The sequence below is a fragment of the Lagopus muta genome, chromosome 5 (assembly GCF_023343835.1).
Source record: "Lagopus muta isolate bLagMut1 chromosome 5, bLagMut1 primary, whole genome shotgun sequence".
NCBI classification, from domain to species: Eukaryota; Metazoa; Chordata; class Aves; order Galliformes; family Phasianidae; genus Lagopus; species Lagopus muta.
In genome coordinates this window covers 23,814,473-23,829,625 of record NC_064437.1, presented here as the reverse complement: position 1 = coordinate 23,829,625, position 15,153 = coordinate 23,814,473, and the positions used below count along the sequence as shown (strand labels likewise).

General features: G+C 47.3%; 1 protein-coding gene across 2 annotated transcripts in view; it reads left to right on the top strand.

Annotated features, from left to right (window-relative positions):
* Positions 1-13,759, top strand: part of PRRX1 (paired related homeobox 1) — a 32,521-nt gene extending 18,762 nt beyond the window's left edge. Inside the window, exons 2-5 of one of the 2 annotated variants that reach the window (XM_048946814.1) lie at positions 7,118-7,293; positions 7,863-8,044; positions 9,318-9,386; positions 12,744-12,856. In XM_048946814.1, the coding sequence (XP_048802771.1) occupies positions 7,118-7,293; positions 7,863-8,044; positions 9,318-9,369 (410 nt within the window). In that variant the 3' untranslated portion in view covers positions 9,370-9,386; positions 12,744-12,856. Of the gene's footprint in view, positions 1-7,117; positions 7,294-7,862; positions 8,045-9,317; positions 9,387-12,743 lie in introns of both variants that reach the window. The other variant, XM_048946813.1, reaches the window with a different exon arrangement.
* The last annotated feature ends 1,394 nt before the right edge of the window (positions 13,760-15,153 follow it).

Here is a 15,153-nt window from a genome sequence, read left to right as displayed (position 1 = left end):
CTTTAACTTTCCCCATTAGAAAGTGTCAGTGGTTGAAATTCATGGGGACTTTTTGCTACTTTTTTTTTTTTTTTTTTTTTTTTTTTAAATATAAGAGAAAATCAGTAATAAAAGCACTGTTGCACAGAGTTTGGGTAGGTGCTGGATGGGGGGAGTGGTTTGAGGTGGGCTGCAGGGCCCCATCTTCATGGCTTCTACAGCCACTTGAATGAGTACAAAACGCGTGCTGAACCCATGGCCATCAGGAGAAGGAGGACTACTTTCAGGGCTTGGAAGGGTCTTGGAAAAAAAACCCTGGGATGTGCCATCCAAAAAGGCTGGTGCAACCACCCTTGTGCTCCTGGCTCCAGTACATCCCATTAACTGAGAGAGGAAACTCTAGGTAAATCCAGTAGGTGGAAATAATGCCATGTGTCTACAGCTTGTGACCATATGGAGCCTTCTGTGGTGGGATGTGTGCAGAAAGCAACTGAATGACCTGGCCCTGCCAGGCTCCGGTGACAGCTTCTTGCCACTGCCTTGGAGGCAGTTGATGATGACCAGGAGGATGTGGACATTGGTGCTGGGCTACTACTGCCTGAAGGTCCTGGATGGGTATGTGGTCGGTGTGTAAGAGCAGGTTGGACTTTTAAGAGGAGTGTTCTCTGTAGCTGTGTGTGTGTGGATGTACCCCATGTGCACGCTGAGGTTTAAAGAGGCAGAGATACCTGGTTATACGTAGATAGGCTTCTGAGCTTCTTCAGAAAGGCCAAGAAAGGGTGCTGGGGAGATGGAAAGACGGATGTTATCTGGAATGAACTAGGACAGGGAGGGGCTTTGGAAATGAGAAAATACCGACGGAGTAGGGCGGAGGTTGGGAAGTTTGATCTTGGCTGCATGAGTGCCGTTTCTAAGTTGAAACATCAGGACACATGGCATGGGAAGGGGAGCTGATGGGAAGAGGATGTGGGCGTTGGAAGCCATACCCTGACCTTGCAAAGGCATGACTTCATATTCAGCCCTGCCCAAGGCACCCATTCTAGCTCTGACCCCAGAATGAGACAGGAGCTATGAAGGTCAGGGTGCCCCAACTCACTGGGGAGGCACAGCCTCTTCAGGGTGCCATGGGTTCCGTGCCTTGGGTATGGCAGTGGGGTTTGGCTGAAGCATCCACACGATTGCATTTCTGCTCCTCTGTCTCAGGTCCAGTGTGCCTGTGGCATTGGGCTGCCCTAACGAGGGGCTCGGGAGTCCGCAGCCCTGCTGGATCCTATCCCCACCCTGCCTGGTAAACTCACCCTGCTGGATCCCGGCCACAGTCTGGTGGTTTGGTCTCTTTGTCAGTTACAAAGTGCAGTCTCACAGAACATGATTTGCCGCTGGCAGGCTTTTAAACTATGTGTTTGCTTTTGATTATCTTTCTTTTTTTTTTTCTTTTTTTTTTTAAAATTAATTTTCCAAGGATCAATGTGGTAATGCATATAAAAATTACAATATGTAAAACAAAGTATAAAAGCATACGAGGAATTCCAAACACATAACATACTGTGCCTTGGAGCTTATGAGATCCATACAGTGCTTATTGTATTATGGGAACACTCTGACCCCAAGACCCGGCGGGAAGGCTTGTTAGAGGAGCTGGGCTAAGCCTTGAGCTGTAGGATGCCCAGGAGGAAAACCCTAGCAAATATCAAAGCAGAGCTGTTAGAGCAGAACTCAGGCTTGTCTCTGGGATCTAGGGGGACTCTCAGTGGCTTTGTACCAAATCCTGGAGAAGGATGTATACTTCCTCCCCCGCAAATATTGTTTCCCAGTAATAAGCGCTTAACATCGTGCCTTTCTAGGAAGAATGTCTGGATTCCCATTGGGTCGCAATTGCAATTTTTTTGTTCAACTTCACTGCTGCTACCAAGTCCAGCAAACAGGAGCACTGACATGGGGAGAAGGGACATGTTATGGGCACGCAACTGCAGATGGCACAATCTATGGGCTCTGAGATCCCCTCTGGATGAGAGGCAGAGCTGAAACTATCCCAAAGAGGAGTGCTGTCTTCCAGCTGGGATTGGGCTTGTAGTGCCCTGGTGAAGGGCTGTGCAGCACCTCAGCAAGTTCCCAGCCTGCAAGCAGAGCTGGGAGTCTGGAGGCACGCAATCCATGCAAGAGCTATTCACAGCTCTGTAATGATATGTAATTGTTTGTATGCGGTCAGCTAGAAATTACCCTGATAAGTTCCACATTGCAGACACTTCGGAGAGGAACTGCTGTCGTCCCCTGGGTAGTGCTGGAAATGCACACGCTTTTCTATTTTATATTAAAACTCAATTTTGATGTGAAAAATTCAATATTGCCTTTCTGAAGTCCCACACCCTGTTCACAAAATAGCCATTTTTTTTCTTGTGAAGGAGGTGAACTTGACTAGTTCATGAGATAATCAAACCCGAAGACGTTTTAAAAAATGCAGCATCTGTTTCTTTCTATTATTTTCTTTTTATTCCTCTTCTCATTCCTGTGTTCCTGGTGATCCAAACAAGACAGCTTCACATACTGCAATTTTCTGTGTAACTGAAATAATTTGAGGTCTTGTGTAGGGGTGATGCATCTCGCACCCGTGTCACTGTCCCATGGACATCTCTGGGACACTGGAGCTACAAAAGGAGAATTAGCTTTGATTAAACCTTTCCAGCTCTTTTTTTCCCCTTCTTTTTCTTGTGTCAATTCCTGTACACTAGGAATGACAGTATTTTGGATGAATGTAACGAACCGAAAGCAAAGCAGAGCGGATAAAATTGCAAAGCGTGCCTGCGAAGGTCTTAAAATTCAACTTCAATCCCAAGCAAAAGATTTTTCCTCTCCCTTCTGTTCTCTATTTTTCTTTCTCCCCTACTACTCCAAGTAAAACCTTCATTTTTTTTTTTGGCTTGCGGGATTTTTTTCGACCTTTGAGGAGTTATCAGTTGCTGGGTTTTTAGTTTCTAGCTTTGTTTTCTCCCATGAAATAGATTTGTTTTGGTTTTCTTTAATCCGTATTCAATCTCTGGTGGTAACTTCTTGTTTTTCAGGCAATGATTACAGCGTGATTCCTTTTTTTTTCCTGGAATCCTTCCTTGGTTTACAGTTTATATAACCAATATGACAGATCTGCCCTGCTTTACTGTAAGTGATTTGCGGCTGGACATCTCAGTCTCTTGTTTAATGAGACCCAATTGTTGACTTTCAGTTCAGATCTGATACATGCTCTCTAACCTCTGCTTCAAGACTTCATAGAACCGGTCAAAACTTTTCAAAACTGCCCACGCAATGTAAACCCCATCTGGAAATTTGTTTTTATTCCGACCTGGAATGAAAGCAAGTATGTACAGGCATTCCTACAAACTGGAAATCCAAAATTTGTCGCGGTTGCACGTACTGTTGGAAAAAATACCGCTCTTGTAAGTTACATGTAGGCATTCAGTTCGGAGCTCTGGTTTGGTTTATAGTTTGTTATATTTTCAATGTGACATCCCAACAGACCCATCTGATGATACTCCAGTGACTGTCCCTGACATGAAGACAGTGGTTCTGCCCTGTTGCACGGGGAGACGTGATGAGTGAGGAGGAAAGGATAGGACACTGTGTTATTTGGGAGCAGTTAGAAGTGCTCTGGAGCGTCCTAGAAGTGCGTTTGGATTTTTAAGTAGTGCATGAACGTAGAGCTCGTACAGGAAAAACACGTATATGGAAACAGAAAACAAAATCCCCCCAGTGCAGTGTGAAACACTGGGATTTGGAAATGAACTTCTCAGAATATGCAGCACTGGTTCCGGAGCAGAGGAGCGTGCATCTCGTTCTCCTCAGGGGCCTCACTTGCGAGAAGCAGGGCTTTGAAGAACGCTGTTTGTAATATTTCTGATTAAAAGAATGTTGATGAAAGGCTCCTGACCCATCTCAAGAACTTTAGAGCTTGTTTCCTCTTCTTTCTGTTTCTGCTGACTCCAGGCATTGGTGCTGTCAACATAATTTAGGGGTACCATTTGTCAGGGCTCCTTCCTGATAAGGAAAAGCAATACTTAAAGATCTTTTCCAACTTGAGCAATTCTATGTTTCTGTGACTGGTGTAAAATAAAGTAAAATAAAATACTCTGTCAACATGTCAAAGGCTGCCTTAAATGCTGTGAGCAAGGTGACATTTGCACACCCGTGGGGTTTAGTGCCTGCATTCCCTCCTTAGCAGTTTTTAGTTGTCCTATGGCATATCAGCGCGACAAGGAGTTCCAGCAGGGCTGATTGTCAGCCCAGCTCTGGGCTCACACGGCTGTTCTGTAGTTTTTTTCCTCCTGCCCACATCGCTTGGATCCAGCTGTGCTGCGCTGTTCCAGATGTGCAGCAAAGGGAGACCTCAAAGCTGCAGCCCACTGTGCAGGCTGAGCTCTGCCGCTCGGTGCCGGGACAATGACTCACGTCCCTGCCTGATGCCAGCCAGGGCTGGAGGTGATTTGGCCCTGAGTCACTGTGGTAATGCCGGCATCCTTCCGCCGCTCAGCCCAGCGGTTAGGAGGTGAGCTGTGAATCACCACTGTCTCGCTTTGCTCCGGGAGGAAACCAGGCAAGTGGTGTTAACGTGTTTGGCAGGAGGGTTTTTTGTTCCCCAGTCTTGTACAGCCTTTGGCTTGCTTACTTCTTGTCCCTCAGGGCGCTGTGCTCACGTTTCCTTGTATGGAAGCATCACACAGGATCTGAGCAATGGCCAGGCAGCCCCAAGAGCCTTCCACTGGGTGTCTTCTGGGCTGGAGAGGATCTTGAAAAGCCTGGCGGACTCCCAGGAAGTTCCCAAGGCTTTCAGAGATTTGTTCATCTGGTCTGCATACACAGGGTTAAGATCCAAAAGGAGAATTGAATGGGGAGCTCAGAAGGAAGAACAATGTCCATGTTGACATTGACTTCGATAGCAGCTGAACTTGAAGCATTTGTGCTATTTGAAGAGGTGATCGTGCCCCAAGGTTGGTTCTCTGTTTGTTGAGTTGTATGGTGCATAGCTGTGCCAGTGCTCGCCTGTGGAGCCTCTTTGGATGAGCACTCTGGGGTGGAAATTGCAGGGCTTCCTTTTCCCTGCTGTGTGCAGACCCTACAAGTGGAAATATGCACAATGCACCAGTTTGATTCTATCCCTCTGCTTCCCAGTTTCTCTTTCCACATCTTGAGATGTGATGAACTGCGTAGAATCATAGAAACATAGAATGCCTTTGGTCAGAAGGGACCTCAAAGTCCCCCCAGACCCTCCCCCCTCTATTCCCCCACTGTGGGCTGGCTGCTCCCCAGCTCAGGCTGCCCAGGACCCATCCATGGTCTTGGGCACCCATAGCTCTGGACAGCAGTGCCAGCACCTCACTGCCCTCTGAATGAAACATTTCTCCAACATCTAGTCTAAATCTCCTCTCTTTTAGTTTAAAGCCATTTCCCTTGTCCACCACTGTCAGACAATGTAAAGTCAATCCCCTTCCTGCTTGTAAGCTCCCTTCAAGTTCTGGAAGGCTGTAATGAGGTCTCTCTGGAGCTTTCTCAGGATTCCTACATGTATTTATTTTCTTTGCACATCCCATTGCAAGTCCCCTCCTGGCTCATCTCCAAACGCTTCCTCTCAGATACTAGAGAGCTGTGGTGTATTTCTGCACCCAGGAATCCCCAGGCTGAAGAGGAGCCTGGTGGGGATTGTCAGGTTGCTGGAGAGGGGATGGAAGGGCTGTAAACCCGCAGGAATTTGGAAGAGCTCCTTTAATTTAAGAGGAATGTCCTCTTGTTCCCAAATGGATAGGCGCTGTTCCAAAGGCGTTCAGGTGCGGTAACTGTAACCAGATGTGAACTGTAACCAGGCTGTGAAAAGCAGCACAAACAGGTGGTGAGGACAATAGCTGTGTACTTTAATTTCCTTGTCAGCATCTCTCTGTGCCTTACGTACCCTCTCGAGAATGGGAAGATGAGGGGAGCTGTCACATTTCTGTATGGCAAAAGGAATGATGTTTGGTGGGTTATTCTGCAACCGCATAGCGTGATTTAAGCCCTTGGACACTGAGTGGTGGCACTGTCATCTGGGCCCAGGTGCATATTAATTAACATCAAGTGTAATTCACTTATGTGTTTTGTAGGTACAATAATTGATGTATTTTAACACGTGTTCATCCAGATATTGGCTGTGGTCCTCCCAGATTTAGCTACTGTTCTCCTACATGAGACAACAGGACCTCTCCACCACTGCCCACGCAATGTGCTTGGCAGCATAGAAAGCCATGCTGGTTTTGGTGGGGCCCATCACATGTTGAGTCTTGAAATGTGGGGACTGGGGCACTTAAAGATGGACAAGTGCAAGGCAAAGGGCCTATGAGCATACAAGTAAAACTGGCTTTTTTATTTGTTTCTTGTTTAGCCCGGACACCTCTGTGTTAACATCTCCCCAACTCTGCTCAAGCCAGTGTCTCTTATCTGGGTGCAAGTGCAGTTCTTGTTTAAGCCAAACAGAGTGGCTTACAGAGAGTGGCACTGCCTTGGCTATAGTCAGTCCCAGAGTAGTAGCTGGCTCCTTACTTTTCCTTACATAGAGATGAGTATGCTGTGTCCCAGTCAGAGCAGGCATGGGATTTGTACTTACCCTGAGAGATCTATTTCATTTCTCTAAGGGCATTCCTTGGGAATTAGAAGCCCAGAGAGGAGCAGTTTGTGATTTTTCATTTTCAGAAAAGTCTCTGGAGTTGTCAGAATGGGGCAGTGAGGCGAACTGGGTCTGTGGGCATGTGTAGATTCTCCATTTACGATAAATGTCTTCTGGAAGGAGTGCTCTCAGGGAAGCTGGGGTAAAGAGCAGCATGTGAAGTCTGTGCATATAAAGATGCATACAAATCAGATGAGGGCAAGAGAGTGGAGGAGGAGAATCTTTCTCCAAAGTAAGACAGGAATTGATGTCAGACCTTCCTGAAGCAGCTGATCCCCAAGGGCAACCTCTGAGCATGCCTGGGTGGCAAATCAAAGGATGTTTTGGAGATGGCAAAACAGTGAGGATGATGGCATGCTGGAACTATTGTCCACTCTGGTACTTCTTAACATTCAGATCACAACTTTGCTATGGACTCTGAAACTTCTAGCCTTTCATATCTCCAATTGTCTCTCCTAGATGATCAGCTGAATTCAGAAGAGAAGAAGAAAAGAAAGCAGAGAAGGAACAGGACTACCTTCAACAGCAGCCAGCTCCAGGCACTAGAGAGGGTCTTTGAGAGGACACACTACCCTGATGCTTTTGTACGGGAAGACCTTGCACGCAGAGTCAACCTCACTGAAGCCAGAGTTCAGGTAATTCTCACAGCCTGTATGTAGGCATACCTCACCTAGCTGGCATCATCGGGCCATTCAGTATGGCAGTATATATCACTGAAGTCCACATGGGACAGTAAGGTCACCAAACTCTTGGGTTATCTCATGTGTCAGTCCCAAGGATGCCATGTCTTGAGGAAGGCTGCCAGGCCTGATCTGCCTCCGTACTTGCCACCTACTCATACAGATGTATTCATAGAGCCTTTTGAAGGTTAGAATGCTGAATGTGCTGTGCTCAGGTTGCTGATGTCAATTTGAGCTGCTCAGTATTTAGCTTGCAAGCCTCCATCTCCTGAAGGTGAAAGCGCATTGGGGAACATGATGGGTTGTACAGCACAGAACAGGGGCCATGATGAGTCAATTTATTACACAAGAGCTCTACCAGAGTGGACTTACAGATTGTCTTGCGTTAGAGTTTCCAGTGATAGAGAACTTGCTTTTGCAGGGTCCCATCTTGCCCAGCAGGGCTGGGGTGGTGTGTTGAAGGAGCGAGCACCGCAGCAGTGCTGGTTGTGATGGGTGGTTGGTCTGTGTGCTTCCCATCCCAGGTGTGGTTCCAGAACCGGAGAGCCAAGTTTCGCCGGAATGAGAGGGCCATGCTGGCCAGCAAGAATGCTTCTCTGCTCAAATCCTACTCAGGGGACGTGACCGCTGTGGAGCAGCCCATAGTACCTCGCCCAGCTCCAAGACCCACCGACTATCTCTCCTGGGGTACCGCTTCGCCTTACAGGTGAGTCAGTAACCCCTCTGGGGCTGCCCAGTTGCTGGCATGATTCAGAGCAGCCTGAACATGGCCCTTAGGTGCATTTGTTTTCAATAGCTCTAATGGGCTGTTTATGATCAGGTAGGAGTACATGGAAGCAGAAGGGGTAACACTCACTTCTCTTGTGCATCTAATTTGAAGCTAGGAGGAAATATTTCCATGGGGCGCATAGCCAGGAGAAGTTATGGCAGAGCACTTAGGGAGACTGGGTCACCATGCAGTGACCAGGAGAAGGATTTCTGTGGCTGTCCCATGGCAGTAAGTAGTGGGAGCTCATCCCAGGCATATTGCTCCCAACCCTCCCCAGAGTTGTCAGCATGGAGTGGTTGCTCTCTAAGTGCTAGAGCACAAGCACGTATCTGAATGAGCTGTACTGCTGTACTGTGGTTTGCCTGCAGTCAGGACCCGGTATTTTTGGGTGGCAGACTGGGGTTCAACGTCCATCTCCCATGGCTAGCATTGCTTAAGGAGTGGTGGTAAAGAAATGCATATGTGTCAGCCCTGATCTGCTCAATGGAACTGGGATGTCCACACACATCACAGGTCTCCCTGTTCTCTTCTGTCCTCTCCACAACCTGATGGGAACTGTGGATGCAAGATCCACTGGATATGTTGGTTTGTGGGGAGCCAGCTGACTTGCAGGCAAGTAAAAATGAGGTTGGTGGGTGTTTTTTAGGATAGTGACCTCATTGTTGGTCAAGTTCTTGTAGCCCTTGGCTGAATTTCTTTCTGTTCACCTGGCTTTGTCACAGCCAGCTTCCCACTGGCTTGTAGGAGTTACACCGAACCCAGGTCCTTTCTTCCTTAGCCGCCTTGACCTCCTTTGTGCACCCCAAACATTGTTTGCACAGTGAGGTCTGGAAACATTTTGCTTTCTTGATAGTTTGTTGTTTCAGTGCCATGGGGTCACCCTTGCCCACCCAGTAGCTCCAGAAGAACAAATCTTAGGTTCATCCACTGCAGAAACTGCAAAAGATGCTTCTGATGACCACCGGTTTGGTCTTAGAAATGGTCCTTATCCTCTGGATTTTATTTGAGGACTACTGACTGGCAAATCCCCCATTAGAGGTTAAGGCTTTTCCTCTGTGAGGCACTGCATCCTAGGGAGGAGTTTGGGTGGCGAGCTTAGGGGAGAGAAGCACAAGTCCTTCCCCACCCTGCTAAGTCTGCTCTGGTCACAGCACCAGATCTCTGCTGAACACTTGTGGCTCATTTCTACCTCTCACACTTTTAAAAATAGATCGTCCCTCCCAAGATGTTGTTTACACGAGGGGCTTCATAACGGCTTCTAGGAGAAGACCCTGCAAAGGTAACTTCAGGGGCACATGGGGAAGGGCTGTCAGGGGCTGTTCTGGGCAAGGGGAAGCCCAGCACATCAGGGGTGTGCAAACAAGTAGAGCAAGGGAGAAGGGAGAGTCTTGGGAAATTTTTTTTCCCCCTGAGGTGAGGTCCAGACCTGGCAGTGCCTTTCCATGGTGAGAAGATGACACTTTCCCAATGTCTTGATTTCTTCCTCTCATTTATAGCCAAAGCATTTCAGCCAAAGGCATTTGCAGCTTGCCGCCATTCCCACTAACACACCAAACTAGGGCAGGCTGTCTTGTCCCACTGCCCCTGCAGTGGGGTGGGTGGCATTGGCAGAGGAACAGAGCAGTTTGTTTCCCCAGCATGAGGTGGTCGTGACCCTTTAGACACTTTCTGCTCCCCCGCTTTCTAATTCTGCCGGGCATCACTTGAGTCATATTCATTTTAATGGGCACCTGGGCCAGGCTGTCAGAGCTTCATAAAAGCTTTGAACTCGGTAGGGTTATTAAAATATCGGACGTTTGGTGAAAAAACAGCCGTGCAGAGTGTTTGCATGGCCCTCTGCCCCCTCCCCACCTCCTCGGGCTGCCCCAGCAGCCTCTGATTCACAGCTGTTTCAAGATAGGACTGAGAGCTGCGTGGCCGGTACTGTTTTTACTGTTAGATCTGGGACAAGTTTTCAATCAGTGTGTTTATTCTCCAAATACATTCTGCTACAGGTCAACCAAAGCTATTTGCAGATCTGTGTTGCATAGATAGCCAAGTAGATACTATTATTTTTTGAAGCTGAAATGTTTTGGTTAGACATATTTTAGCGTACGTTCCTAAGAAAACAAGACTAGCAGTCGTGCTGTCAGCCTGCACTTCCCACTCCAACAACCTTTGACTCTGTGGTCCATTGAAAACTGTATTTGAAAGGAGGATTTTGGGACTCAGAAACATGATGTTCCTCCGTGTTTCATGAAAATAGGCAGCTGAGGAGAGGACAAAGCCTGGCTTCTGCATCTGGACTGAGCAATGGGGGGACTTCAGGGTGATATCAAGCTTTAGACCTTGGAGAGTCTCTAGAACAACTGCTCAAAGCAGAGCGGTGTTAAGAGAAGCCTTTGCGTGTGCTGCTCCTGATGGAGTAACTTGCTAAAGGAGAGTGTTTCTGTGAATTTTTGCTTTGGCAGGGTTTTCATGGGCCAGCAGCAATTTCCCCCAGGCCTTTGGGGAGCAGGAGGCTCCTCGGAGTTGTAGGCAGGACTTGGGCAGCAGCTACATACGGTTTTTGGATGCCAAAAAAAATAATAATAATCTTGTGGGAGAGGGAGGAGAGGAGGAAACCTGAGTCTCAATAAGGGAGATAGTGGAGCAGTCATAAATACAGCCAAATTTATGAATGTCAGCAAAAGAATGGGGACGGTTTTCACCCGAGGCTGAAAATTCCTCTTTTATCTAAGCTGGAGCATCCTTCTGCTTCTCCTCATTTCTTCCAGCACTAAGCTAAGGGAAGATGTACCTGTGGGAAAGGCTGCTCTGTGCCTACCAGCTCTCCATACATCTTAGGAAGCCCCAAGCAGCATAGGCCTTCTCTTACTGCTGCTGCAGTACGGGGCAGAGGATGGTCAGCAGTCCAGAGGTGGACATGGGGAAGGAGCTGGTAGAAGTTCATGGAAGAACTAGAGCATCTCTGAGCCCCAGGGCTATGTGGGGACTCAGCAGCTCACCCCGCAGTTCCTGCCCTCAGGGCTGCTGGAGGAGCTGACATTTCTTGGGTTGTTCTAGAGGAATATAGGAACAAAAGGTGTGCTTTAATACGTGTATTTCAGTGTCTTACCTCCATGTTGGAAACTCTGGAAGTGTCTTCAGTGTTTTCTCTCCTGCAAGAGGTTTTGTGCTGTTCAAAGGTTGTAAGCAGTTGTATATCCATGGCCCTCAGTATCATTTCCGTGGGTGTGAGCTGTTCTGTTTCCATGCAGATGTAGCATTCCTCCCTGAAGTTCTTTTCCCTGCTTATAAAATGAGAAATATCACCTAAGGTGGGACCTTCCAATAGCACTGATCTGGATCTCCTGGCAGTTGGAGAATTCAGGCAGTGCTGAATTGGGTTTAAAGTGCTGGGAGGTCTGCCCCATGGTGTCTGAGGCTGTGCCAGTGCATTGGGATGAGCATGCAGCCACAGCTTGGATCTGTGTATGCAGCAAACCTCATGGACCTCTGGGAAGCTTTGCTGTTGCAAAAATTCTTCCAGTCATGGAAGTTGGTGCTGGAAAGAAAGGAGATGTGGGGATCAGCATTCCTGGAGGCGTTCAAGAACCGTGGAGATGTGGCACTGAGGGAGTCCATGGGCATGATGGGATGGATTGATGGTTGGTCTAAATGATCTCAGAGGACTTTTCCAACCTTCAAGATTCTATGATTCCATGGTTCTATGGGTAGAGGAGAATATTTCCCAGACATGAGCTACCCAGGAAGGTGATTTGGTAGGCTGAGCACCACCAACACCACTTGGAGTTTCCTCCTAAATGCACTGACCATATTAAATTGGCATCTCTGGTTCACTTGGTGTTTATTTGTGGACCCCCATAAAGAAATGCACCACATCAGATAGTTTGGTGGCTTTTGGGATGGGTTCTTTTTGCAGAATCCTGGGACGCATGAGTTAAAGAAGTTTTCTAGTGGCCTGGAAAGCAGACTTGCAAATTTTTTGTAGGATAAGAAAGGACTCTGACATCTTTGTTCAGCCTCTGCTGCCAAAAGTACTGTTTTTCACGAACAAATACGTGATTTGAAAGCAGCAAAAATGTGTTTTTGTTTTGTTTTGTTTTCCTCTCAGCCTTTAAGGCTTGTTCTATAGGATCAGCTGAAGTTTTGAGGGAAAAAAAAATGTGGAATTTTGCCTTCCAAGATTCTGCAACCTACAGGCATCACAACTGTTGAAATGGGTTTTTCCCGGAGCGCTTCTTTGAAGTAACATGTGTTTCAGAAGTGACGTGTTTTCTCAAGCAGTAAAAACAAAACTTGGTCTCATCAAAAGGACATTGCTTCCAGTGGGAATAGTTTTAAGGACAATGGTCTAGTTGGCAGGCCGGGCACCCTGACCTCATTGCAAATCTCTTGGGTTAGTGAATAGGAAGTGGAAAATTTCCTCTTGCCTTGAACAGCTCTGGCCTTGGCTGTCCCTCAGCAAGTGGGCTGCAGCGCAGAGATTTCCAAGGGTGTTCTGTGAAGGGCTGTGACAATCCCATGCTCATGTAAGAATCGCATCCCACAGGGATGGAAACCCCAGGGTTTAACCTCAGTAATGCAGAATTGTGCCGCAGTGCAGGGACCTCGCTGTGACCCAATGTTTCTCTCTTTCTCCCCCACCCTGCAGTGCCATGGCCACCTACTCCACCACGTGTACCAACGCCAGCCCGGCGCAGGGCATGAATATGGCCAACAGTATTGCCAACCTGAGACTGAAGGCAAAAGAATATAGTTTACAGAGGAATCAAGTGCCCACAGTCAATTAATGACTGGAGGCAGCTGCTTCGCAGAAGGAGAAAATACGACAACACCCGTCCTGCTTTGCAACTTCTGTGCTGAAATAAAAAATATATATATATTAAAAAATATTAAAAAAAGAAAAAAGGAAAAAAAAAAAAAGCCAACCCCAACCCAGAACTGAATATTGGGACCAAAGCGGGAGCAAACTGAACCGCTCGAGTGACAAGGTTCCTCCTTCCTTTTGGGATAATGCCACCATTTTTTTTCTTGTTATTGTCAGGTTTATTGCTTCTGCTCAATATACTATGAGCTTCTTCAGTTAAGGACAGTCTCACCCTTGTTGTTTTCCATTTTTGTATGGGACTGCAAAAAGAAACCTTCGCTGATCTCAGCCCGCGGCTGCTTCCCACCCAACACCGCGCTGAGGTGCAAAGCTTGCTCCCCCACCCCAGCTCACCCTAGAAGAAGAAATTGTTTGGTCACTGCTTTCCGTTGTATCCACCTGACCTTCCGTCCCCTCCCACATCCCTTGTTCCACAGAGGCAATGCCGTTGATGTTGACTGCAAGAAGCCCATTGGCGCGATGGGCTGGGAGCATCCTTGCCAGGTTGCCTGGACCACGACACAAGGAAGATCTCTGTGGGCTTCACACACGTTGTCAGCGCCTCGAAAAGCCAAAGAAGAGAGAAAAGCCAATGTGTGTTTGTGAGTGGGGGGAGGATGGAGAAGGGTTTGCTCTGTAGTGCCAAGAATAGGACTGTTAGGACACTCCTTTCCATGCCTTACGGCTTGTGCCACAGGGAGAGGCGTTGTCCAGATGCATTTGTTTTATATATACTGTATATATTTATATATATAAGATATACATGCAAGCTTGGTTGGTGTTTTTTATTAAACGAAATAAAATCCATTGAAAATGCTTGGGATGTTTGTGCTGCATCCAGGTTCCTGGAGCCGTGCGTTGAGATTCCAGCCACAACATCTCTCACCCTTGTCAGAGCCCTTCCCCACAGCCTCCTGCAGCACTCACAGTGGCTCTCCTCCTCCCATGGGAAACCCCACAGCAGTGGGGCAGGAGGGAAGCCACAATTCTATGCAGATTTTTCTCTTGGGTATTTGCATCCTGATGGAATAAGATGAGGATCTTGTCATCTATCTGACTAGGTAGGTTCGTGTGACTGGGAATACACAGGGACATCCCGGTGGAAAGTTTCCACCAATCCCTCAGAGGATGGGTAATGTCTCAGCAGGGAGAACACACAGACCTATCATTACCACCTGCCCTATAGCCTTCACCACTCTCCTTTACTCTTCCCACCTGCCCTCCCTCATCTGAAGAGCCAATTAGAACCTTATTTCCTTCTCTCCTTGAAAAGCAGAGGAGATGCAACCCAAAAGGTGTGTCTTCCATGCAAGCAAAGATCTTAGGATCTTTTGTGTTGCTTGTTGTGCCTGCCTCTTGGAAACCTTGGGTGAGGAAGGGGCTTAATTATGGCAAATAGTGCTTCTCTAAGAGACATGTCCCATGCTAACCCTGGAGTTGCCCTACTGAATTCAGCAGAGCTTATCTGTGGTCCACACAGGGATGTGGGAAGGAGAATGAAGCTGGGCCATGAGGGATACTCCTTAGGTCTCCATCTTGGTGTTTGCTGCCTTGGGCATGTGCAGATGTCTGCCACAGGGGTTTGGTAGTCTAAAATAGCACGTTACAGGAAATGAGAAATAAATCTCTTTAAAGTGAAGGTGAAATTTATACTGGCTGAGTATGAACGGAAGTCCAGACAAGGTATTTGAGCTACGCTGGAAACAAAGCCCTAAATCCAAACTGGTGTAAGTTGTGCTGGTGATTGCGTGTGTGATTGCTTGTGGACTTTTTTTTTCTTCCTGCAAAGGTATTTTTGACAAAAGAAGAAATGTACGTGTGATCAGGACTTAAAGCTATACAGAACAGAACACAAAGCAAAGAAAGCAAGACTGAGCAGGGATTTTAAGAAATCCCTGATGTTCTGTTTTGATCCTTTTTTTTTTTTTTTTTTTTTTTTTGGCCTTCTATAGTGCAGAGGAGCTGGCATTTCTAAATCAAACTATTTCTATCACAAGTATGCAGTTCCAGCTGCTGGGACCAGGTTATGCTATTGGAAATCTCAGCCTTCATTAGAAACTCTTGGTTCCTGTGCCTACACAAACAGAGCCATGATTGAAAACTCTGTCCTGCAACATCAGAAGGAAAAGGGACTGGTGCAACAGGCAGCTCCTCAGCTGTCTGCCCAGTGCCTGGCTCACCCACTCCTTGCCTT